This window comes from Episyrphus balteatus, chromosome 1 (genome assembly GCF_945859705.1).
Source record: "Episyrphus balteatus chromosome 1, idEpiBalt1.1, whole genome shotgun sequence".
NCBI classification, from domain to species: domain Eukaryota; kingdom Metazoa; phylum Arthropoda; class Insecta; order Diptera; family Syrphidae; genus Episyrphus; species Episyrphus balteatus.
The window spans coordinates 89675132-89701001 of record NC_079134.1 but is presented as its reverse complement, the minus strand read 5'-3'; the positions used below and the strand labels follow the sequence as shown (position 1 = coordinate 89701001).

General features: G+C 33.0%; 1 protein-coding gene and 1 long non-coding RNA gene across 3 annotated transcripts in view; both read left to right on the top strand.

Moving 5' to 3' along the window:
- LOC129907281 (protein MON2 homolog) overlaps positions 1 to 25870 on the top strand; it is a 255003-nt gene that overhangs the window by 193089 nt on the left and 36044 nt on the right. For both annotated transcript variants that reach the window (XM_055983400.1, XM_055983407.1), the window contains one exon: positions 14192 to 14614. In XM_055983400.1, the coding sequence (XP_055839375.1) occupies positions 14192 to 14614 (423 nt within the window). The remainder of the gene's footprint in view (positions 1 to 14191; positions 14615 to 25870) is intronic.
- Positions 3300 to 13764, top strand: LOC129907553 (uncharacterized). Its single transcript, XR_008771080.1, has 3 exons — positions 3300 to 9103; positions 9164 to 9510; positions 10957 to 13764. It is a non-coding gene; the product is annotated as an uncharacterized LOC129907553 (long non-coding RNA).

Here is a 25870-nt window from a genome sequence, read left to right as displayed (position 1 = left end):
TGTACTGTACTCTTTCACTTTCAAGATTAAACTGTCCCCGGTCGCTGTCTACGCTGCCTTTTATACCGGAATCTCGAGACTCGAGAACGTCCTCGAAGGCTCTCGTCCCTGCCTCTCGAAACTTCCTTTCCAGGAAGGGACACTTCATACTTCCAGTCTAGTGGGATATTTTTAGATGTGTTCAGTGAGATATTTTTAGATGTGTTCAGTGAGATATTTTTAGATGTGTTCAGTGGGATATTTTAGATTTGTTCAGTGAGATAATTTTCTTAATTACTAAAGGTCCGTTCACATTTCTACCTTTCAGACTTTTATCTTAAAAGTAGTTCAGTAATTCATCGTTACATTGCCCCCCTCTTAGGATTGTTCGTCCCGAACAACTCCATTGCTTCTATCACCATTATAACGATGTAAACGGTCACAATGAACTACCTTTAGTTTGCCTCTTACCCCTCTTTGTATACGGTAAACCACGTCGTTAATTCTGGTTATTACTGTGTAAGGGCCTTCCCAGTTTTGTTGTAGCTTCGGTGATAGTCCCTTTTGTCGGTGGGGATTGTAAAACCACACAAGTTCTCCTTCTTGAAACCCTGTTGCTGTCGCTCGTGCGTCATATCTTGTTTTCATCCTGTCACTAGACGCTTTTATATTTGTCCTTGTCCGTTGGTGAATGTCAGCCAGTGTTCCTTTCAGGTTATCTACGTACTCATCCATTTCATGTGGCTCGTTTGGAACACTGCCAAATTTTATCTCACTTGGCAGGCGTATTGTTGAGCCAAATAGGACTTCCGATGGTGTATGTCCAGTAGAACTATGTGTTGCACTTCTATAAGCCATCAAGAATAATGGAATATGTCGGTCCCAGTCTCGTTGATTATCATTGACTACTTTTGACAGGTGTTCCTTAAGTGTCCTGTTAAATCGCTCAACCATCCCATCAGATTGTGGATGAAGCGGTGTTGTTCGCGTCTTCTTGATGCCAAGGAGTGAGCAAACCTCTTGAAAGATCTTAGATTCGAAGTTCCTTCCTTGGTCGGAATGAAGTTCCATGGGTACTCCGAACCTGCTCACCCAATGAAAGACAATCTTATCCACAACTGTTTTGGTTTCCTGGTTTGGAATGGCAAATGCCTCAGGCCATTTGCTGAAGTAGTCCATCACTACAAGGATGTATCGATTTCCGTTGTTGGTTTCAGGAAAAGGACCTGCTACGTCTATTGCAATTCTCTCAAAAGGCGCACCCACATTGTACTGCTGCATCTTGCTTTGGATTTTTCTAGCTGGTCCTTTGCTAGCGGCACAAGTATCACATTTTCGGCACCACTTTTCAACGTCTTCTCTCATACGTAACCAGTAGAATTGCTGTCGTAGCTTTTCCAGCGTCTTGTTGATGCCTAAATGGCCTCCAGAAGTTTCACCGTGCATCTCTCGGAGAACATCATTTACCTTTGACTGAGGTACGACTAGCTGCATTACATAGGATTTACCATCTGCGGATTCCCACTTACGCCTGAGTAGCCCTTCTTGCACATGAAGTGAGTCCCATTGTGCCCAATATGCTTTTAGAGTGGGGCTTCGGTCGGAGATGTCGGCCCATTCTGGTTTCTCTTGATGTTCCTTCCATGCAAGGATGGGTTCGATGTCCGAATCTTCTTGTTGGGCCATTCTGAGTTCTTCATTACTCCAGCCGCAAATGGGATCAGCTCTCGTTCTTTTAACAGCGACAACTTCCTTTTCTTCTAGTCGTGTGCAATGCTTGCAGTCTTGCTTGCACGGGCGCCGAGATAATGCGTCTGCATTTGAATGCAGCTTTCCTCTTCGATGTTGAATCTGACATTGATACGTCTGAAGTATCTCGATCCATCTTGCTACTTGACCCTCTGGATTTTTGAAGTTCAAAAGCCAATTTAGCGCACCATGATCTGTGCGAAGAAGGAACTTCTGTCCATAGATGTACTTATGGAAGTGCTTTGTTGCCAATACTAGAGCTAGAAGTTCCCTTCTGGTCACGCAATAATTTCTTTCTTGTTTCGAGAGTACCTTGCTGAAATAGGCAACGACCTTTTCTTCTCCGTCATGAACTTGCGATAAAACAGCACCAACTCCAACATTACTTGCATCTGCGTCAATGATGAATTGTTTGCCTGGAGTCGGATAGGCCAGCACAGGAGCTTCACATAACCGCAGCTTTAGTTCCTGAAAGCTTTTCTCACACTCACCTGACCATTTAAAGGGTTTACCCTTCTCCGTAAGTTGGTGCAAGCTTTTGGCGATTCTCGCAAAATCCTTCACAAATCGTCGATAGTACGTTGCCAGACCGAGGAAACTCCGAAGTTGATGCTTGTCCTGAGGGGTTGGCCAGTTCTTCACAGTGTCAACTTTTTCAGGATCAGTCTTCACTCCTTGGGATGAGATGATATGCCCCAAATATTTAACCTCGGTCTTGAAAAGTGCACATTTCTTTGGATTCAACTTAAGATGTGCTTCTCGTAGCCTCTGGAATACAGCCTTTAGGTTTTCACAATGGTCATCAAATGTTTTTCCGTAAACGATGACATCATCCAAGTAGACTAGGCAAGATTTCCAGGTTAATCCATTCAAAACGCACTCCATCAAACGCTCAAAAGTAGCTGGGGCATTACATAGCCCAAACGGCATGACATTAAACTGCCACAGACCATTTCCTGTGGAGAAAGCCGTCTTTTCCCGATCTTCTGGATGGATTTCCACCTGCCAGTAGCCACTCTTCAAATCCAAAGTCGAAAACCATTGTGCTCCTTCCATTGCATCTAGAGTATCACTGATTCTTGGCAGTGGGTAGCTGTCTTTCTTCGTCACATCATTCAGCCTGCGATAGTCGACACAAAATCGAGTGCTTCCATCCTTCTTTTTGACGAGAACTACCGGTGATGCCCAAGGGCTTTTGGAATTTTCGATTAGCCCGTCTTTCTTCATTGTTGTTATCATTTCTTCAACTTCACTTTGTTTTGCCAAGGGGAGACGTCTTGCTGGTTGACGAATCGGCCTAGCATCTCCTGTATCGATTCGATGCTGCACCAGTTGTGTTCGGCCGTATTGCCCGCTGGGTGAAGAGAAGATATCAGCATATTCATGAAGAAGCCTTCCCGCAACATTAAGCTGATGTTGACTCAGGTTGTCTGAATTGAGAATTTGTTTCTTTAGTTTCTCCGAGTTCATAGTCATCTGTGTATCCACCTCGTTGATCTTAGTTATTGCGGCCACAGATTCACATTGCCCAACAACTTCTCCTTTCTTAAGCTTGATTGGGTACGGTTTGATGCTAAGTATCCGTACAGGTACCATGTTGTTCTTTGGTGCCACAAGAGTCTTCCCGATGATGATGTTTTCGGAACTTTGCTCAACTTCTGGTTCAACCATGAGGTATCGATGGCTTCCAAAGTTCCCCTTTAACTTGGTCCACACAAAAACTTCTGAAGAAGGAGGCAGGCACATGTCTTCTTTGATGATAGTTCTAATTGTTGTCGAGTTTTCGTTGCCATAGACCATTGGAATCTCTACATTTCTGTATTTCAGGACTTGATTACCTATATCCAAAATGATTCCATGCTCCTTCATGAAGTCGATTCCAATGATGCACTCGTCACATATATCTGCCACCAAAAACACATGTGAAAACTCTAGTTCAGCTATACGGATCGTAAGACGAACTTCTCCGTACACTCTTGCTGCTTCTCCTGTGGCGGTCTTCAGACGGTAGCTGTTGGTGTTATGTAGCCATGTCATCTTCACCAAGTCTCTTCGTACAATGGAGGCGGTGGCACCGGTGTCAATTGTAGCCACGTGTTGTTTGTTGTTTATGGTTGCCTCCACTGTCAGACTTTTGTTGTCTCGTTTAGTCTGTGAGACTTGAATTGTGGTTCTGGGGCCATCGATACCAGAAACCAGCTTCTGCCGGGAATCAAGATGAGCATGAGTGTTAGTTGTATCGCTTACCTGTTGTTGGGCAATATTCCTGTTTCCACAGTGTTCGCAAGCAGTTCTTCTTGGTGGCAATCTGCACTGCCGCTGGAGATGTCCGGTCTTGTTACAGTTCCAGCATCGAGCAGCTCCGTCTCGCTGGTTTCTTTGGAATGCGAGTTTTTGACAAGAGCATTCCTCCACTGAAACTTCTCTTACCCGATGAACGCCTTGAGAAGCCTGTTCTGCTGCTTCCATAGTTAGTGCAAATGCTAATGCTTCAGGAAGGGAACGTTTTCCAGCTGTTCGTATCGCTCGCTGAAGATTTATGTCAGATACAGCACGAACAAAGGCTTCTGTCGCAAACTGATTGATAATGTCGTCTCCTGCTGTCGGATATGCCAGATGAGCTAACCTTTCAATATCAGCTTGGAGTTGTTGCAGAGTTTCTCCTCTTTTTTGGACTCTTGTATTGAGTTGGACGCGGAAGACCTCCTGCATATGCCCATCTCCAAAACGTTTTTCAATGACCTGGACAAGAGCTTTAAAGTTACCATTCTTTTCTGGTGGTAAAGTTTGCAACAACTCAGCAGCAGGACCTCTAAGAGCAAGAGTCAGCGCTATACATTTGTCTTCTTCATCCCAGCCATTAGTTGTGGCAGCTGCTTCAAACTGTTTCTTGTAGATTGACCAAGAACTTTGTCCATCAAAGGTTGGTGGATGCATTTCCTTTTTCTTTGGATACTCAACAGAACTTTCTCGGATCTTAATTTTCCGAACCTTGTCAAGTTCTTCAGTGATACTTTGCATTTTAACTTCCATTTTTTCAAATTTGTCATCCACTTTCTCGAACTTTCCTTCTACTTTTTCGAGTTTTTCTTCAACTTTCTCGAACTTTTCTTGAGATTGCTTTTCAACGCATTTGATGGAAGCATCAAGAGCAACGAACTTGTTCTCAATCGCGTCAAGCTTACCTTGGATGATGTTTTTCTGTTCATCTAATTTTTCGAGAAGATTTTTCTGTTCATCCTTCTGTTCATTACGTTGTTCTTCCAATTTGGCAAGGAGAACAGCCATCATGGACGACATATCGGAAGTATTACTTACTTGTTCTTCTGTCATTTCAATTTCGAATTGAAATGTATCCAAATTTTCGTTCTTCTGGGTTAAATAATCCTGCAGGCGAATAATGAGGTCATTTTTCGATCCAGCAGTAGGAAGACCTCGCTTAGTTAATTCCGCCTTCAACTCAGTCAAACTTAACTGATTTAGTGTTTTACCCATTTTAACTTTTTAAAACGCGAGCACTTTTACTTATTTCAAAATGTTTTACACTTTGTTTATTGTTAAAACACACGCGCACTTTTTATTTTATTCGCGAAATTATCTGATTCGCACAAATAAATAAGTTTTATTCCACTTTTCTGACACCAATGTAATGTTTTATTCCGGGTTCACAATAAAACTTATTTAATTTCCACTTATATTTCCGTTCAAATAAGAACACACTTTATTTCAACTCAATTTACTTTTATTATTCGCTCAAACAAACACACTTTTAAATCACTTTATTTACTACTAACAATTCGCAACACTTTATTTCACTTTGTACTGTACTCTTTCACTTTCAAGATTAAACTGTCCCCGGTCGCTGTCTACGCTGCCTTTTATACCGGAATCTCGAGACTCGAGAACGTCCTCGAAGGCTCTCGTCCCTGCCTCTCGAAACTTCCTTTCCAGGAAGGGACACTTCATACTTCCAGTCTAGTGGGATATTTTTAGATGTGTTCAGTGAGATATTTTTAGATGTGTTCAGTGAGATATTTTTAGATGTGTTCAGTGGGATATTTTAGATTTGTTCAGTGAGATAATTTTCTTAATTACTAAAGGTCCGTTCACATTTCTACCTTTCAGACTTTTATCTTAAAAGTAGTTCAGTAATTCATCGTTACAATATAAATAGATTATCGGAGAAAAATTTAGAATTGGTTTCTGTTAGAACTAAGTCATAAAAATAATAAAATTTGTCAAAATAAAAGTGTCCTTTTTTCTTGGATTTTTTCAATCCACAGCTGTCAAATTGAAAATCTCACAGACAGGGGTGTATTTATTTTTGTTTGGTGATGGTAAGGCGCTACAACCGCCGGGCGCCCTTATGTGAAATTATTCTTTCCATTTGTTATTTTTTTCTCGCTAGCGCAAGTTTAATGTGAAAAGAGTATATAAATTGTTTTTTAGATCAAAAAATTAAGCTTTTTTTAAGTTTTCCATCCAGAAATATGTTTGAAAATTTTCATTTAGGTAAGTACTTTTACACTTTTAAGGCAATGTAGTTAATGCTTAGATGCCAATATTTTATATTTTTTATTTAAAAAAACACATAAATAACGTGTTTCATAAAAAACATAAATTTTAGAGTAGATAAAACGTTGCGCCTTGCGAACAACCATCTTACTACACTCCGTCCCTGGTTCAATGCATATGTGTTTGTGTAATAACACTACTTTGTAAAAATGAAAAAAATGCCTCACTGGTTTCTTTAAACACCCATTCCTGTTCTTCTTATTCTTAGTCTTTCCAATTTATGGAGCAAAATTATCGATTTTGATTAATCTGCTATCGTGCTAACCTGAAACAGGATAAATCTTTTTCCATTTCTTGTCTGTGTGGCCTAAGCGTTGGCATTTAAAATTAAGTCAGGCAATATAGAATAAGTACTGAAAAAGTTAGGACCTGCCAAAATATTTTTTTTTATTTATAAACTTCTGGTGCACCATCAGGCGCATAATATTTATGTCGTTTTCTTTCACTCTAATGAGAGTACCCTTTTAGTACTTATTTTTGCACTTTTGAAGGTTTTGTGTTCCTCCACGCCACAAAAGTGAAAAAAAAATTACTCCGGAGTAATTTTAGTACAACGGAGTACCCCGGATTTACTCCACATTTTAAGTCAGATTTACACCGATTTTCACACGGATTTGTACAGACACTTATGAATTTGAAGGTTGACATTTTAAAATTTTGTTTGAAAAGAGAAAAATGCGAAGTGTTTTATTAAATTTCTTTTGTTATTAACAAAAATAACCATTATAAATATATTTTCTATTATTTTATATTCCACCATGTATACTTCTTCCATTATTTCTTTTTGCAAAACGAAATTGAAAACCGAATAAAGGAATTCTTCAGCCAGTGTTCTTCATCAATAAAAAAAAATCCTGTGCCAGATAAAAAAAAATCCCATATTTTTTTCTGCTCTGGTGGGATATTTTTATTTTACAATTATTAAACTAAGGGTGTGTGTCAATTAGGCTGAAAAAACCGATCAGAAGCATAATGAAAAATATACGAAAAGTAAAACTAAGTCCGCTTTTACACGAAGATGCAAAGCGCGAGACGAACATAAAAGCAAGGGAGAAAGACAGTTCGAAAAAACGGGAAGGAAGATTGTCTACCGTGAGTCTCCGGTAAAATTTTTTTTGACTATTTTTGACGCTTCTCTTTGATCTTTTTTTTCTGTTTTGCTTTATTTGATTTCGTCGGTTGCAGAGTCTGCTTCGTCGGTTTTGTATTATTTGCGTGTATAGTACCTAACTTTTTTAACTTATTCAAATGTGTTCGTTGCACATAGACCCCACTATAGTTGTTTTTTTTTTTTTTATATTTTGGATGCTGTTCAAATCCTTGAAAAATTCTATATGAATAATTGACTAAAAAATTATGTAGAAATGTTTTAAATGAATATTTTTTTTTTTTGAATTTGAACTGGTGAAAAATTGTAACGTATACTTGTAGAGTTAAATACAAGCATTTTTTACTAACAGAGAGGGGGTCAATCTCCCCCCGTTTAAGAGGGAGGGACAATTTTCAAACAAATTACTTAAAATAAAGAAAAAAATATTTAAAAATGACGGCAACACTCACAGTTATGAATGATACCTTTTTCAAAAGCTAACGTTTTATGCTGAATTGTTATTTTTAAATCAAGTTATTATAATAAAAAGTTTTTGAAATAATCGATTTCCAAGTCAAAATTTGGGTAAAAAAAGTTTAAAAAACATATAGAATACTATTTTTTTAAAAGACTGTGGATTTCAATGCAAAATTGATTGATACATCCAACTGTCTCAATTGATTCTTTTTCAATCACTAAAAACCATATGTATGTTCCTATGCTATCTAGTTTTTGAGAAAATTGAAACATTAGGAAACAACTTTTTTACCAGATTAGCACTGGTGGTGCAGGGAATATAATTTTAGATTAAGACACCCAAACATCAAAAATTTGCGTCTTAAAATTTCGAAAATTAACACCTGTTAATGGAAAAAAAATCCATACAAAAAAGTTTCAAATTTACATTACAATCCTTATAATTTTGTTTTTGATTATTTCCATAGTAGTTATTTTTCTGGAAGGCTAGTTCGAAAATGAAAAAAAAAATGTATGTGTGTCGCAGCTATGCGCAGCCACTTAAAATGCAAAAGGAAAGCTAATAGGTATATAAAGCTTTAAAATTAATATGGATTCTCAATGGAATAATGCGGAATAATTTTAATTTATCTCCATTTAATGTAAAAATTAACCCAAAAAACACGATTTTTCAACTTTTAAGCAAAGTAGCAAAGTATTGAACATCATATGAAATGAGATTTTACTTAAATTGATATGCTCCTGTATTATATTTAATAAAAATCACACAAAAATTTCAATAACAAATTAAAAAAACACTTAAAAAACCATAGTAACCAAAGCACCTCTAAACCTCAATTTTACCTCAAAAAATCACAAACTCCAACTTTACGATCAGTTATTTTTTGTTTGCGTTATCTCCACCCAAAAATCTAATTACACTTACTTAGTACAAGGTATTAGCTTCACATAAAACCGGCTTTTGCTAGATTCTTGCAAGTGATTTTTTTAATTAAATTCCGCTAGATGAGCGATTTGTCACACTGTGCAACGGATTCGACGGAAGAAGTAGCCCAACTTTCTACTTTTTAATCCGTTGTATCCTTGACTTTGGATGTCAACAATAGATCAGTTCGATTTTCTGTTTCTGAGTGCACACCGGGGAATTTCAGAACTGAGAACTGTGTTCTTTTCTTCTCCAATTTTATGAATTGTGAACTTTAATTGTCTATTTGTGAAGAAAATGTTATAAAAGTAACATTTAATGATATATCTAATAATTTATATCAATTAAATATCTAAATTTTGTTGTAGAATTCAATTTGACAAGGCCAAAGTCATACCTATTCAGCGATAAAATATCGAACACACCTTGGAATTTGAAGTGAGCTGTCAAAAAGCAATCCGTCATGCAACGTATTCTATGGGTCACCCCTTTCTGTACCATCCGTCAACTTCAACGGATTGATTGACGGAATGAACGCAACGGATTCCATGGGTTGGACTTGAAGATAATTTCTGCGCCTTGCGTCTTCGTGAAGAAGCAGACTTATTATGCCTCATTTGCTTCATACATATGTTATTATTATTAATTAGTATTCATTTTTTTTTTAAATGCAAATTGCTTAGCCCCGATAGCGTTTTTTGTTTAGTTTAGCCCGGTTAGACCAGGGTCGATAATTTTTGAAACCAAAAAAAATTATAGTAGAATGAAACCCATTGGAAAAGGAGGTGAATATGATGAAAATTAAAGGAAAAATAAATTACGGGCGAGACGAGTTCGGGAAGTGGGTGGGTTGAGTTTTTAATGGTAAAAAATGGTATATCTCGATTTCCGGCAAAACTACAAATCCTATCGAAAAAAGTTGTTTTGCAAAGTTGTAGGTAATAAAAAGATCTACAACTTTTGTATCAACAATTTTTTCACATAACCTCAAAATTTATGTGAAAAATTCAAAAAACCGAGTTTTTGGTTTTTTATTTTTATCTTTTTCAAAAACAAAAATTTTTCTACGAAATTTGGTGAAAACTTACCTTATTATGTCCCAAATACACTGTAATTTATTTGATTTAAAATATTAATTTGTTCACCTTATTTTGACTTATTACCAAAAAAACACCTTAATTTTCAATCAAAAATTCACGTGTCAAAATATCAGCTTTTTTCAAAAACTCAGTGAGCATGACGTTCGTTAAAATGTCTATTTTCTGATGGTGTAAAAAAAATTTTACATTAGTATACTATATAACATGTTCTAGTAAAATTCAAAAAATGAAAAAAGCTTAAATTCGAAAAAAAATTTTTATCATTGTTTACAATTTTGGCCTATTTATTCAAATTTACACTTTAACTACTCAAAAAACGTAAGATTTCATGTAACATTGATTAATATTACGTTTTTTGAGTAATTAAAGTGTAAATTTGAATAAATAGGCCAAAATTGTAAACAATGATAAAAACATTTTTCGAATTCAAGCTTTTTTCATTTTTTGAATTTTACTAGAACATGTTCTATAGTATACTAATGTAAAATTTTTTTTACACCATCAGAAAATAGACATTTTAACGAACGTCATGCTCACTGAGTTTTTGAAAAAAGCTGATATTTTGACACGTGAATTTTTGATTGAAAATTAGGGTGTTTTTTTGGTAATAAGTCAAAATAAGGTGAACAAATTAATATTTTAAATCAAATAAATTACAGTGTATTTGGGACATAATAAGGTAAGTTTTCACCAAATTTCGTAGAAAAATTTTTGTTTTTGAAAAAGATAAAAATAAAAAACCAAAAACTCGGTTTTTTGAATTTTTCACATAAATTTTGAGGTTATGTGAAAAAATTGTTGATACAAAAGTTGTAGATCTTTTTATTACCTACAACTTTGCAAAACAACTTTTTTCGATAGGATTTGTAGTTTTGCCGGAAATCGAGATATACCATTTTTTACCATTAAAAACTCAACCCACCCACTTCCCGAACTCGTCTCGCCCGTAATTTATTTTTCCTTTCATTCTTATCATATTTCCCTCCTTTTCCAATGGGTTTCATCCTACTATGATTTTTTTGTACTTTTTAATGTTTTTGAAGGCATCGGCACTGGTCTAGGTCGCGGTCGTAAAAAAACACTTTATGTTTTTACTACTACATTTAAGTACACGGGGGCTCGTGCCAAATTTCAATTTTTAAAAATCTACCTATTTTGATAGTTAGTAGGTACCTATGTAGGTACCTCCTTTTTGAAAATTAAAATTGATGTCAGCTGAAGCTTTTGGATTGGAGAGGGCCTTTTAGAAGAGAAAATAAATTTCAAAGCAGAGAGAATTAAGAAATAAATTAAGCTAATATTACTTTATGAAAATACTTATAACAACTTATCTACTTTTTGAAAATTAAAATTTAACGAAAGAAACGTTCAATCTGGCAGACGGCAATCAAACCATGTCATAATTTTTTTATATTTACCAAAATTGTAAAACCAAATTATAATAGAAATAAAATACATAATAATAATGATAGAAAACTTGTATCATTTGCCAAACCCTGGCTTTATTTGCCCTGAATTTATTTTTCCATTTTATTTAAGAAACTATTGTGTTCGTATTTGTTTCCAAATTAATGGGCCTATGGATTTAAAGCTCTTTAAATGCTCTTTTACGTATTTTATTTACTATTCATATTCATAGGTATTTTAGAAAAATTGGTGCAAAACAAATTTTGTTTTAGGTAATCCTAATTTTTGGTTTTGTAAATTTTTTTTAATCATTATATTTTTCAAGATAAAGTCGAAAAACTATATAAATAAAGAGTTTCAACTAAGTTAAAGCTATATTATTGTCAACGTTAACTGATACGTGTGGTGACTATATTTTTCATCATTGTTCCTGACAGAAAAAGACGTCAATAATACTTGACAAGAATAACTGATCGTGTGTAGGGCCCTATATGGTATCGTTCTTTTTTTTCTTCTACGTATCATCCTTATTTAAGAAAGTGCATTTTTAGTGCACACAAAAACAACACGCAGCTGCCGATAAGAATAGAAGTTAAACCAAGCTGCGGATAGAATTTTACCGAACTGTAGGTATAAGTTTACGTTTTCCTTTCTCTTAGTGCCTTCAGTGTTAATATGTGGGAAATCCTACTGGAAATAGTTTTGCCAAAAAACACGCCTAATGGGTGTGGGTCCTTAGCCCAACGTGTGCATTTTACATAAAAACAAGCAAAGCGGCATTTAATAAATAATAATTTTAGGTAATGGCTTATTTGATGCTGAATCTAATGGAACTTAAACCAAGACAATTTGACTCCCCTGAAAATAATTTGAAATTACGAATCGTCATATAGTTTTTATTACATTTACCATGTTTTATGCATCCAGGGTTTATCTTATAAGAAAAGTGTTGGCAACATTTTGAAAAAAACTACTTTTGAGGTTATGTTTTTATGTGAAGACATTTTTTTTTAATATAAATTATAACGGTTTCTATAAGAACTATATTCCTTCTTTTAAGATCTTTTTAAATCTTTTCGATATCTTTTTTATTGTTCGAGATATCGTCAGTTTTTTGGCTTATTGTAATGCATAAAACAGATATCACGTTTTCATCTTCTTCTTGATAAAAACACACTTCATTTTAAGATATCTCCGGCAGTAAAAAAGATATTGCAAAGATTTAAACAGGTCTTGAAAGAAGGAAAATATATAGAAACCGTTATGATTTATATTTAAAAAAAAATTTTCAAATTAAGGTATATCATAAAAAGTGGTAAAAAAACTTTTTTTTTGCACTTTCTAACGGTAATATTTCCAAAACGGGAGCTGATAGGATGTTTCTGACTTCAGGTTCGAGTTCAGCACATCAAAAACTTATAGAAAATTATATCATAGTCTTGGCACCAAGAAAAAAATTTAATTTTCTAGACCAGTGTAATTTAAATTCACTTTAATTGATTTTTTTTCAATACTTTATTGATTTTTTTTTATAAATAAAAATAATTTTCTTGACAAAAAATAATTAAAACAACCACATAAGAATTTGACACTTAGTCCATGAAGAAAAATGTAGAAGTGTTGTTAATCACTCCGTCACTCCTTTTTCAGTTTTGGAATTTGAAATCACTCCTTCTGGGAGTGATTATATAGCTAGGAGTGACAATTTTTGAATTTTGGAAAACGACATATCTATCACAATTGCATAAGAAAAATAGAGAAAAAAGGGTTGCTTAAATGCAGCAAGATTTCCGTATGAAGCTGTAGCTAAAACTATTCAATTTACTTACATCACGTAAATGTGTTATAATCAGCCCTATCGGCAATACAATTTCCCTGGAAAAATTTCTCTATTCCGAAAAATCGGTATCGCCAATACTTTTTGAATGGAAAAATTTCCTAGGAAAAAATTCCCACACATAAATACCGATCGGGAATGAAGTTTCTCCCCCGAAGTATTTCTATCATATTTTTTATGGGGAACAGATATTTTGAAGCCAAAATGTACGTATTTTTCTTTCAAAATATTCTGTTAAAAATATTAAATTATTACTTAATTAATCCAACAAAAAGCAAATGATATTGCAACTGGATAACGAAAAATAGTAGACAAAAATAAAATATAAGAAAACCTTAAAAAAAAGCATGGAACTAAAGGAGACCATTCCGAGAGCATTAGTTTGCTGCTTTGGTCGAAAAAATGATCAAATTATGTGGAATGCCTCAATTTATTTCAGTTATTTGTTTATCATGTCAAAAAAAAACAAAGCTTAAGAAACTTTATTGATTGATTCCTTAATTAAAATTAAAAACACAAAACTAATTACATGTCCATCTGAAGAAACAAACAAAGTAATAAGTTGGGCAAAAAATAAAAAAAAATATTGAATAAAAATCCACAAATCAACACCAAAGAAAAAAATTATATAAATATTTACTATTAAACATTTTAATTGTTTTTGTGCACCAAATACAATCAAATTAGAGTTGTCAAAATTTTCGAAGACATGTGTTCGAAGGTTTTTTTGTTTTGTTAAGTTGGCTGTACTTCTTTCCCGAAAACGAAATTCCGATGGAAAGAAAAATTACCGGGAGAGAAAACCTACTCCCGGGGAAATTTCTCACGTGAAATTGCCGATAGGGCTAAATATATTCATAACAATTACTATTTCCATCAAAAGTTGGAACATGATACATGCCGAGTAAGATTCATCGTTTTCTGATAGAAAATTTACGATAAATTGAGAATTTTTTGATAAATCAAAAATTTAGGATTGGTTCCTTTGCTTGTTGCTTAATAGCTAATTATTTAAAAATATACTAACTCCATAAAAATTTTTGTTATTTTAGCATTTGCACTGTTGAAGACCGTGGCTTGGAAGAAATTGTTATTGACGAAACAATCGATTGTCAAATGATCGAACTTCTACGTGACGAAGTTCTCCCATACTCTCATGTTATTCCACATCAATTTATTATGAAAATAGTTGTCCTGCTGAATAAAGGATCAATACATTCAGCTTCAGACTCAAATATTTGTTACGAAGCTGATTGGAAGATAAGAGAAATCTTTGCAAAAACATGTTTTGAAACTCTGTTGCAATTTTCGCTTCTAGATGGTTCGTGCAATAATAACAGGAATGTAGCTGTTTCAACAGGTGGAAAGGAGTTTGCTGGAAGATTAGCAGTTACGGCTTTGCTACATAGATTTCAAGAAGTTTTGAAGCGTTTCAGTGATGACGAAAGACAAAGTGGAAAATGTCCATTATCAAGGTATGATATATTACATATCTTCAAAATGATTTGAGTAAGATGAGACATAAAGCTAGAGCTTGTAACTTTGGTGAAAGCAAGAAAAATATCGTATGGGAGGTGGGTGTTTTTACTCCCGTTCAAGGAAAGTTGTCTTAAAAAATTCCATAAAATAGAATAAAAAACAACTATACAAAACAACAGCGATACAAAAATAGGCGTTTTTCTTTTTTAGATATGAGTAGAGCACCGACACGCACCTCAGCTCATCGAGCTCGCTCTGAGCAGATTATGCTCAGAGCTTTCCGATTTAATAAAGAAACAAACGGAGAGCTGTCAAACACAAAAAAATGTTCAAGCTGACAAAAATTTGTCAAATTTTATAAAATAATTTAATATAAAAATTTATTTTTTACTTTTTATTTCACCTTTCATCCCACTCATGACATGGAACAAAATAAATGAAGTTTGGCCGAGCTCTGCTTTTCACTCCAGCTCATAGATCGAGCTCTGACCAAGGTCAGATCGAAAAAAAGAAAAAAAAATGAGCGCTCAGATGTGTCTAATGTCGTTTTCCTTCACTCCAATGAGAGTACCCTTTTAGTACTTATTTTTGCACTTTTGAAAAAAAAGTAAGCAGTAATTTTAGTACTTACTACTACGGAGTACTTCGGAATAACTCCACATTTTTAGTCAGATTTACACCGATTTGCACACGGAATTGTACATACACTTATGAATTTATATATATTCTATTATATTATATTCCGGCAGATATATTTTTTCCATTATTTTCGTTAATTCTCCACTTTTTCCAAAATGAAATTGAAAACCGAATAAAAGAATTTTTAAGCCAGTGTTCTTCATCAATAAAAAAAAATCCTGTGCCAGATAAAAAAAATCCCATTTTTTTCTGCGATTCTGATGGGATATTGTTATTTTAAAATTATAAAATCAAGCTAAGGGTGTGTGTCAATTAGGCTGAAAAAAACCGATCAGAAGCATAATGAAAAATATATACCAAAAGTATAATAGCCTGTTTTCACTAGAGCCTAAATGAGATATTTACGCAAATTATCTCATTTCGAATGTCAGAAAAAAAATTGAATTTGAAATCTGAACTGACCTCATTTGCGAAACTATCTCATATGGGCTCTAGTGAAAACAGGTTATAACTTATTAACGAACGTTTATTAGGCTTCATAAGTAAACATAAAATGTATTCAAATTAAAAAAGTTTTTAAAAAATAAAAATTATTTCTTTCTTTTCTTCATTTTTTTGTCCTTGACTTATTTTTCGTACACTAAATTGTTACAGATACAAAATGTATAATTGAAAACGAATGTGTGATTTTCTAACTGAATCTGTGCACTACTTAGCTGAAATATATTTTAGCTCGGCTAAACTTTTGAGATAGTTTGTATGGGAGTAGTTTCATGAATACCCCTAATATTCGAAATCAAAATATACCATGAAGCATTTGCATTTAATAAAAGCCCCCTTTTTTTCAGTTCATACAAATTTTTCCCTAGGCCTGTTATCACTATTTTTTCAAGGGAATGATCCATTTTTGTCTTGTCACAGACACAATTACAAAAAAATTAATCCTTATGTTCCATCACTCTAGAAAAAGGAGTACAAATTTAGAGTACTCCTAAATAGAGCGAGGGAAAACGACATGAGCTAAAAAAGAAATACAGGCTATTTTTTACAGCTCAGAACTCTGCTCGGAGCTAAATAGAAAAACGCCTAACATCGTATTACATGCATATACCTGTTTTATAAAGCTAGGCATTATTTTTTTTTTTAATTTCTTATTTAAATATTATTCTTTTGATAAAAAGTTTATGAGAAATGAGACTTTCAGATGAGGTATCCTTTCGGAGAAAACTTTTTGCCGATTTGTTCGAAATCGGAGAATTTTCTATCGAGGTATCCGTTCCGATCGGAGAATCTCCCGATGAAACATGGCGCCCATCAACGCATTGCGATGAAGTGTGTTTAGCAAAGACTTTCTTACAGTTGTGCGTTAAATTTCATCGGAAATTTTCCGACATAAAATAGTTGCGGAATATTTTAAGAAAATTGGAATCTTCACAGAAAAAAATATGAATATTTAAACATAATTTTGATTTTTTAGTGCAGATAAAGAAAAACAACGACAAAGCAGCAGCAAAGAGGTTGGTTGAAATGTAGAAGACTTTTAAGCATCAGAAGGATTTTCACCAGGGCCGGGGGCCCCGGGGCTGCAGAAAAGTGTGGGCCCCCCTCTCAGCTAATTTTTTTCAAAAATATAATTAAGATTATTTTTGATAGTTTTAAATTTATAGGGAATAGAAGATAAATACCATAAAATGCTATGATTTGTGACTCAAAGGTGGGCTGGCACCCCTGTTTTTTTTTACCTTCAATTCCATTTTACCAATAATTTTACTTAAACATGGAATTTTTTAAAATGTGGAATTGTGCTGGGATGCTTTTCCAATCATTTCTTCGGGAACAGAATCAATATAAAATGACGAAATTCAAAAAAGTCTATATTAAGCGTTTAAGTCAGGGATCCAAAAAAATCTTTTTCCTTTACTTTTTATGAGCTTATTTTTGGAAAGCCGGAAATTCATGGGGTACTTTGGGCAAATTTAATTGCTAATTTATTTCACACAGAGTCTCAATCAAAATATTTATATACATGTAATATTGAAGGAGACAAATTTAAATTGTAAGAAACTTGTTGCAAAAAAAAAGTCTATCAGCGGCTTAGAAATAACGTAGTAATAAAAATACTATTCTCTTCATTCCTATATGTGTTTCTTTTTAGTTTAAATAAAATTAAAATTATGCACTTAAAAACTTTGGATATTATATGCTTTACCTTATTCTTAGGAGAAATTAAGTACAAATCTCATTTTGACTGGATATCTTACATATTTCGAATTACTTTGTGACAAAGTTTGGAGGCTTCCAGTTAAAAACGGGAATTTCTGAAATATTAAGATAGTTTTTTGAATTGCTAATACTTTCCGAAAAAATTCTCATACTAGGTTCTTTTTATGTACGTTGAGGTGAGCTTTCTTAGAAGATTTGAATTTTTGGATTGGAAATACATTAATACAGTCAAATAAGATGCAAACAGGGGTAAACCTCGGAATGCTAATAGAATTTTTTTTGCTCAAAACCTTCGTTTTGGCATTCTATAACATACCTCAAAAGTCTAGAAAATCTCATGTCCGCAAGTCGCGATTTTCAAGGACAAAGCGCGAAATGGGGTTTTTCAAAATTAGCAAAAAAAAAAAAGACGATGGTATTATATACACATATGATACATGATTTTAAGGCATTTTTTAATGTTGATTCCAAAAAATCTAAAATCAAGGCAATCTGACATCTCTGAAAAAAGTTATACCTGTTTTTCATCTGTCAACCCGTATTATTATAACAGCTGCTAACTTACTACCGAAAAACCTTTAAAAGTTATGGTAGCGGAACCAAATTTTTCATGAAGGTTTTTATATCCATTATCATTAAGAATCAAAACAATGCAATGCAAAAAACATTCATATCTATGACAAAATTGTATTTTTTGAGAAAAGGGGAAATTTTGGGATATGCACTAAAAAACATCCTGGTGCTATCTTAGAATTAGTGCTAATAGGCTAATTTTTTTGTTTCTATATTTGTTTGGATATTCTATAACTTATGTCAAAAATCTAAAAAAATCTGATGTCCGCAAGTCCTAATGATTTTGGTTCGAAGATAAGAGATTTTAAAGATTTTAAAAAATTGAAAAACTACACTTCAGAAATTTGTGTCAGATCAACATGAATAAGGTACATTACTTTTCAGAGATGGTGAGAGTTATTTGTTTGTGGGTTTTGTTGGAATCAGCGTTAAAAAATACCTTGAAATCATATGGGTTATGTTGGTATACATATAAGTATCTAAAGTTTTTGAAGATTACTCACGTGCCTACTCGTTTCACAAAAGTATCTAAATTATGTACCTATAACAAAAAAATTTTAAATGTATTTAATATATAAAAGAAAGAAATGTTTAACAAATTATGTTTTTGTACTTTTCTGAGTATATGGGGAAGAGGCAACGGGAACCAACAATAATTTACACTGTTGAAATGTCTTATACTCTTCAAATTTGTTTACGTGGTTTAAAATGCTAAACACTGTTTATAATAAATATTGTTTTTATTCACAAACTTGTTTCGACAACGACCACCCACTTTGAATATCAGATTTTAAACTAAATCTGCAGAGAAAATCTTCTAAGGCATAGATTCAAAACAACAGTTATTATTTTCTAGATTGATGAAAAAATACATAGACCTTAAGAAAATATACTTAAACACTCAAAACGTAAGAATTTTTTCATAAATTATATGTATATATAGTGTTTAGCATTTTAAACCACGTAAACAAATTTGAAGAGTATAAGAAATTTCAACAGTGTAAATTATTGTTGGTTCCCGTTGCCTCTTCCCCATATACTCAGATAAGTATAAAAACATAATTTGTTAAACATTTCTTTCTTTTATATATTAAATATATTTAAAAATTGTTTGTTATAATCTCATGTCCGCAAGTTCTAATTTTCCAGGTTAAACTAAAGTTCGGTGCAAATTTAAAAAAAAAAATAAGAAGAAAACTTTAGATACTTATATGTATACCAACATAACCCATATGATTTCAAGGTATTTTTTAACGCTGATTCCAACAAAACCCACAAACAAATAACTCTCACCATCTCTGAAAAGTAATGTACCTTATTCATGTTGATCTGACACAAATTTCTGAAGTGTAGTTTTTCAATTTTTTAAAATCTTTAAAATCTCTTATCTTCGAACCAAAATCATTAGGACTTGCGGACATCAGATTTTTTTAGATTTTTGACATAAGTTATAGAATATCCAAACAAATATAGAAACAAAAAAATTAGCCTATTAGCACTAATTCTAAGATAGCACCAGGATGTTTTTTAGTGCATATCCCAAAATTTCCCCTTTTCTCAAAAAATACAATTTTGTCATAGATATGAATGTTTTTTGCATTGCATTGTTTTGATTCTTAATGATAATGGATATAAAAACCTTCATGAAAAATTTGGTTCCGCTACCATAACTTTTAAAGGTTTTTCGGTAGTAAGTTAGCAGCTGTTATAATAATATGGGTTGACAGATGAAAAACAGGTATAACTTTTCAGAGATGTCAGATTGCCTTGATTTTAGCATTAAAAAATACCTTGAAATCATGTATCATATGTGTATATAATACCATCGTCTTTTTTTGCTAATTTTGAAAAACCCCATTTCGCGCTTTGACCTTGAAAATCGTGACTTGCGGACATGATTTCTAGACTTTTGAGGTATGTTATAGAATGCCAAAACGAAGGTATTGAGCAAAAAAAATTCTATTAGCATTCATTCCGAAGTTAAACCCTTATTTGACTGGATTACATATAATTTTCGTAATCTGAAATTTATACTATTTGATTTTTTTTTAATCTTTGTTTTCGGTATTGATTGAAAATTACAATATTGTAAAGAGAATTTGTTTTTATTCGTGGACTGTTGACTAAAATTTTGCGTATTATAAAAGTGGACCACATCATCTGAATGATGAGCAAACTGAGTATAAATCTCAGTTTGCGTATTGATTGGTCTTGTGGGGCGTTCGCCATTTTGGAGAAAAATGGAGAATGGTCGGACAGAAAATTTGCAAGGCCTTTTTAGATTGGAAATATAATTATCTTTCTTTCTTTAGTATTAAAGAAATTATAAATTATTAAAACTTTGAGCAACCCAGTCATACATTTTATTTCTTATGACGACAATAGCTTCCTTTAGGAATATTTGTCTACTGCTTGGTACTTAAAGCTGCTTTGAACTACTTTTTCAATATATACTTCAGTTAATGGGGAAAAATCCGAAAAAATTTGTGACGTCTGCTAAGTTTGGATGCAGTATTGAAGAGGGGTTTATCCTGAGTATAAATCTCAGTTTGCGTATTGATGCAATCATCAATACTTGTCTTGTGGGGCTTCCGCCATTTAAAAAAAAAAAAAACATTTGTCTCAATATCTCGAGAACGAATGGTCGGACAGAAAATTTGCAAGTCCTTTTTAGATTGGAAATACAATTATCTTTCTTTCTTTAGTACATTATTTTTCTCTAAGAGTTATACTTTCAGAGTAAGAGAACCGCAAAGTATTTTCAGATATTTTTCACTTAACCATAAGGGTTGTTTGAAATTTAAAATATCAAAAAATGCACTATTAGCGGTACTGTAACTCTGAAAATATAACTTCTAGAGAAAAATTATTTACCAAAGAAAGAAAGACAATTTAATTTCCAATCTAAAAAGTCCTTGCAAAATATTCTGTCCGATCAGCCGTTCTCGAAATATTGAGACAAATGCGTTTTTCAAAATGGTGGACGCCTCACAAGACCAATCAATACGCAAACTGAGATTTATACTCAGGATAAACCCCTATTTAATACTGCATCCAAAGTTAGCTGACATCACAACTTTTTTCGGATCCCCTGCATTTGACTCCTCATTGACTGAACTAATTGCAAAAGTAGTTCAAAGTAGTTTTAAGTACTAAGCAGTAGATAAATGTTCCCAAAGGAATGCAGCTAGTGATGCAGGTTCTTTTTTTTTTTTTTTTTTTTTGATTTTGTGGGGGCCCGGGGCTGTAGCCCCGGTTGCCCCGCCTTAAATCCGGCCCAGATTTTAACTTATTGAATTAATCTCGCCGACACTTGAAGGGTCCAGGGAAAAAAAGGCACATGTCCACTTTTTGTCAAAAATAAACTAATGATGAGGTCTTTTAGTATTTACTGAGCACTATCTGATGGCATTAGTGATGGGAACTATCGAATAAAAACTATCAAACTATCGATAGTTATTCGAAAGTTTTTTCATTCGAATAGTTTTTTGTATTCGATAGTTTTTTCATTCAAATAGTTTTTTTATACGATAGTTTTTTCATTCAAATTGTTTTTTTATACAATAGTTTTTCATTCGTATAGTTTTTTATACGATAATTTTTTCATTCAAAGTGTTTTTTTATACGATAATTTTTTCATTCGAATAGTTTTTTATACGATAGTTTTTTATATCAGTGATTTTTATACGATAGTTTTTTCATTCGAATGGTTATTTTTTATTCGATAGTTTTGTTCGATAGTTGTTTTTATTCGAATGAATAATTGAATGAATGAACTATTCGATAGTTCAAATCATTCAGTTACTAACTATCGATAGTTCAAATCATTCGATAGTTCCCATCACTAGATGGCATCTTTTTATAAAAGCCTTTTATAAGCCTTGCTGAAAAAATAAATAAATTGTGTGCTTTTAGTACTAAGTTGTATAGATACTAATAATGATAACGGAGCACTATCTGATGGCATCCTTACTTTTATAAAACAAATTTAAGCCTTGCTGAAAAAATAAATAAATTGTGTGCTTTTACTACTAAGTTGTATGGAGAACAAAATTTTAAAATGCGTTTTCTGGAAATTATGTGGAATGGACTTATGCTGTTTTTCCCTTGGACCCTTCACTTGTGTCAAATGGATGCGATTGTATACTTTATTTTATTTTTTTGTTCAGAAGTGGATAGAAAATGAAAGAAATCTAAGTTTCGATCGGAACGGGCTATCGTTTCGTAACTTTCTCCGAACGGATACCTCGATAGGGCTGTTTATTCCACTCTTTCATCCAACGTTTTGCTTCTTCAGGGGATTTTATTGTTTATTCAATCTGTTTTAATAATTAATAATAGTCCACATAAAAAAGAATTCAATACTTTCTTACACGTGTACTAAATCATCATACTACAGTTACTACACCAGTATAGCACCATCCCGACACGGCACTGAAACAAAATGAAAATAAATAACAAAAAAAGGGCGCATTCACGAATGTAGTGACAACGTAGTCGAATTTCCACTAGCTTTTGGAATGCGAATTTGCACAACAAAGCTAGTCAAACGTTAACTGTCATATATAACAGATAAAATGAGTGGGAGCGAAATCCACTTTTGAAAAGTGGTTTTCTTTCCAATTCAAGGTGGGATTGAATTTCACTCTCTAATGGGAACCTAGTACACACTCAAAAAAATTAAAAGAGAATTTATTTTCAATAACGATTTAATAACGAAAAACGAAAGTAATCAAATAAGCGTGATTTTTCTCAGGGGCATAAGTCCCAATATTTTTTCGGAATTTATATCCCACTTTACTAGAATCCAATTCGGGACTAAGGTATGTCCCTCACTACTGAGACATACATAAGTCCCAAAAAAACAATTTCGGTACTCATTTTCCACATGTATTTTTTTTTTTTTAATTTTTTGTGTATAAATACCTGAAGGACAAGTTAATATGACCACTCCTGATGAAATAGTAGAACCGGTCTTGATTTATTTTTGTCGGTTAGGTTAGGTTAGGTTAAATGGGCTGACAGTTGATGTTGTTACCGTCACACTTAGATCAATGTAGATCCCTTGTGATACCTTTGTTTTTGGTATTGATTGAAAATTACAATATTGTAAAGAGAATTTGTTTTTATTCGTGGACTGTTGACCAAAATTTTGCGTATTATAAAAGTGGACCACATCATCTGAATGATGAGCCCAACTGTTGTTCCTAAGCGAAGCGCATTATTATGAAGTACAAAACAATAAAATTGAATTTATTTCAAACGGTCCACAAAACAAAAATTCTGTTTTGGTGGTAAAATTCAATAAAGATATTGTTTCTTGCCTTTGAAGAACGAATTTTACATTTTTTCTTATAGTTTTACATTAAACAAATTTTTATGAAAAAAATTAATAAAACTTTGAGCAACCCAGTCATACATTTTATTTCTTATGACCGACAAAAGCTTCCGTTGGGAATATTTGTCTACTGCTTGGTACTTAAAGCTGCTTTGAACTACTTTTTCAATATATACTTCAGTTAATGGGGAAAAATCCGAAAAAATTTGTGACGTCTGCTAAGTTTGGATGCAGTATTGAAGAGGGGTTTATCCTGAGTATAAATCTCAGTTTGCGTATTGATGATTGGTCTTGTGGGGCTTCCGCCATTTAAAAAAAAAAAAAACATTTGTCTCAATATCTCGAGAACGAATGGTCGGACAGAAAATTTGCAAGGCCTTTTTAGATTGGAAATACAATTATCTTTCTTTCTTTAGTACATTATTTTTCTCTAAGAGTTATACTTTCAGAGTAAGAGAACCGCAAAGTATTTTCAGATATTTTTCACTTAACCATAAGGGTTGTTTGAAATATTTAAAATATCAAAAAATGCACTATTAGCGGTACTGTTACTCTGAAAATATAACTTCTAGAGAAAAATGATTTACCAAAGAAAGAAAGACAATTATATTTCCAATCTAAAAAGTCCTTGCAAAATATTCTGTCCGATCAGCCGTTCTCGAAATATTGAGACAAATGCGTTTTTCAAAATGGTGGACGCCTCACAAGACCAATCAATACGCAAACTGAGATTTATACTCAGGATAAACCCCTATTTAATACTGCATCCAAACTTAGCTGACATCACAACTTTTTTCGGATCCCCTGCATTTGACTCCTCATTGACTGAACTAATTGCAAAAGTAGTTCAAAGTAGTTTTAAGTACTAAGCAGTAGATAAATGTTCCCAAAGGAATGCAGCTAGTGATGCAGGTTCTTTGTTTTTTTTTTTTTTTTTGATTTTGTGGGGGTCCGGGGCTGTAGCCCCGGTTGCCCCGCCTTAAATCCGGCCCAGATTTTAACTTATTGAATTAACCTCGCCGACACTTGAAGGGTCCAGGGGAAAAAAGGCACATGTCCACTTTTTGTCAAAAATAAACTAATGATGAGGTCTTTTAGTATTTACTGAGCACTATCTGATGGCATTAGTGATGGGAACTATCGAATAAAAACTATCAAACTATCGATAGTTATTCGATAGTTTTTTCATTCGAATAGTTTTTTGTATTCGATAATTTTTTCATTCAAATAGTTTTTTTATACGATAGTTTTTTTATTCAAATTGTTTTTTTATAGTTTTTCATTCGAATAGTTTTTTATACGATAATTTTTTCATTCAAAGTGTTTTTTTATACGATAGTTTTTTCATTCGAATAGTTTTTTATACGATAGTTTTTTATATCAGTGATTTTTATACGATAGTTTTTTCATTCGAATGCACAGTGGGTCACCTCCCATACAAAGTGCGGTCAAAAATATAATGACCATTTTTTTTTTAATGAAACACCTGTATTATCATTTTATATGATTTATTATTGCAAAAAAATGCATCAAGTCAGTTTTTTAAAATTTTGGTTATTTTCAAGAAAAATAAAAAAAGGTAAAAAAAAATTTTTTTTTGAAAATATAAAAAAAAATGGTTAATGCCGGAAATGGACCTGCCTGTCAGTCGAGCACTTTACCCTTACCCTCTAGTTCAGTCTTTTATAAAAATAATAGTGCCAAAAAGGAATTTTTTTAGTTTTACGTTGCAATTTTTTTTTCTCCGTGTATCGTCATTTAAACTCGTATTACTCGAAAAGGGGAAAAAAGGGGAAAAAACGGCGCTATTATTTCGAAAGGTAGGACGATATTCTTCATTTGAGAACTTAAATTGTAGAGGGCACTCGAAGGCAGACCAACTAAATCTCTAATTTAATGAAAATTGAGCTAAATAAAAATGGTTAAAATTGCTTCGCTAACGAGCCCCATTACATTTAGCCTTAATGTTATTTAACAATATAATTTATGTTTTTAGAAAGTATTAACCTTCGCGTTTAATATCCATAACAATTTAATACTGTTCACAATTTTTAACACCCGCTATCACTATCGCAAGTTCACACCTTATAACTGCAGCGATTAAAAAATTGTACCTTTTTTTATATACCGACTTTGAATGGCTATTAAGAAATGAAAAAAAGGGTAACCGTCAAATTTTTTTTTGGTTTTGGTTCGATGGGAGATTGTAGAACGTTGTTTAATCATTGGATTTTAAAAAATTGACATTTACTTTTTTTATTTTTGACCTATGGCGGGACCCACTGTGGAATGGTTATTTTTTATTCGATAGTTTTGTTCGATAGTTGTTTTTATTCGAATGAATAATTGAATGAATGAACTATTCGATAGTTCAAATCATTCAGTTACTAACTATCGATAGTTCAAATCATTCGATAGTTCCCATCACTAGATGGCATCTTTTTATAAAAGCCTTTTATAAGCCTTGCTGAAAAAATAA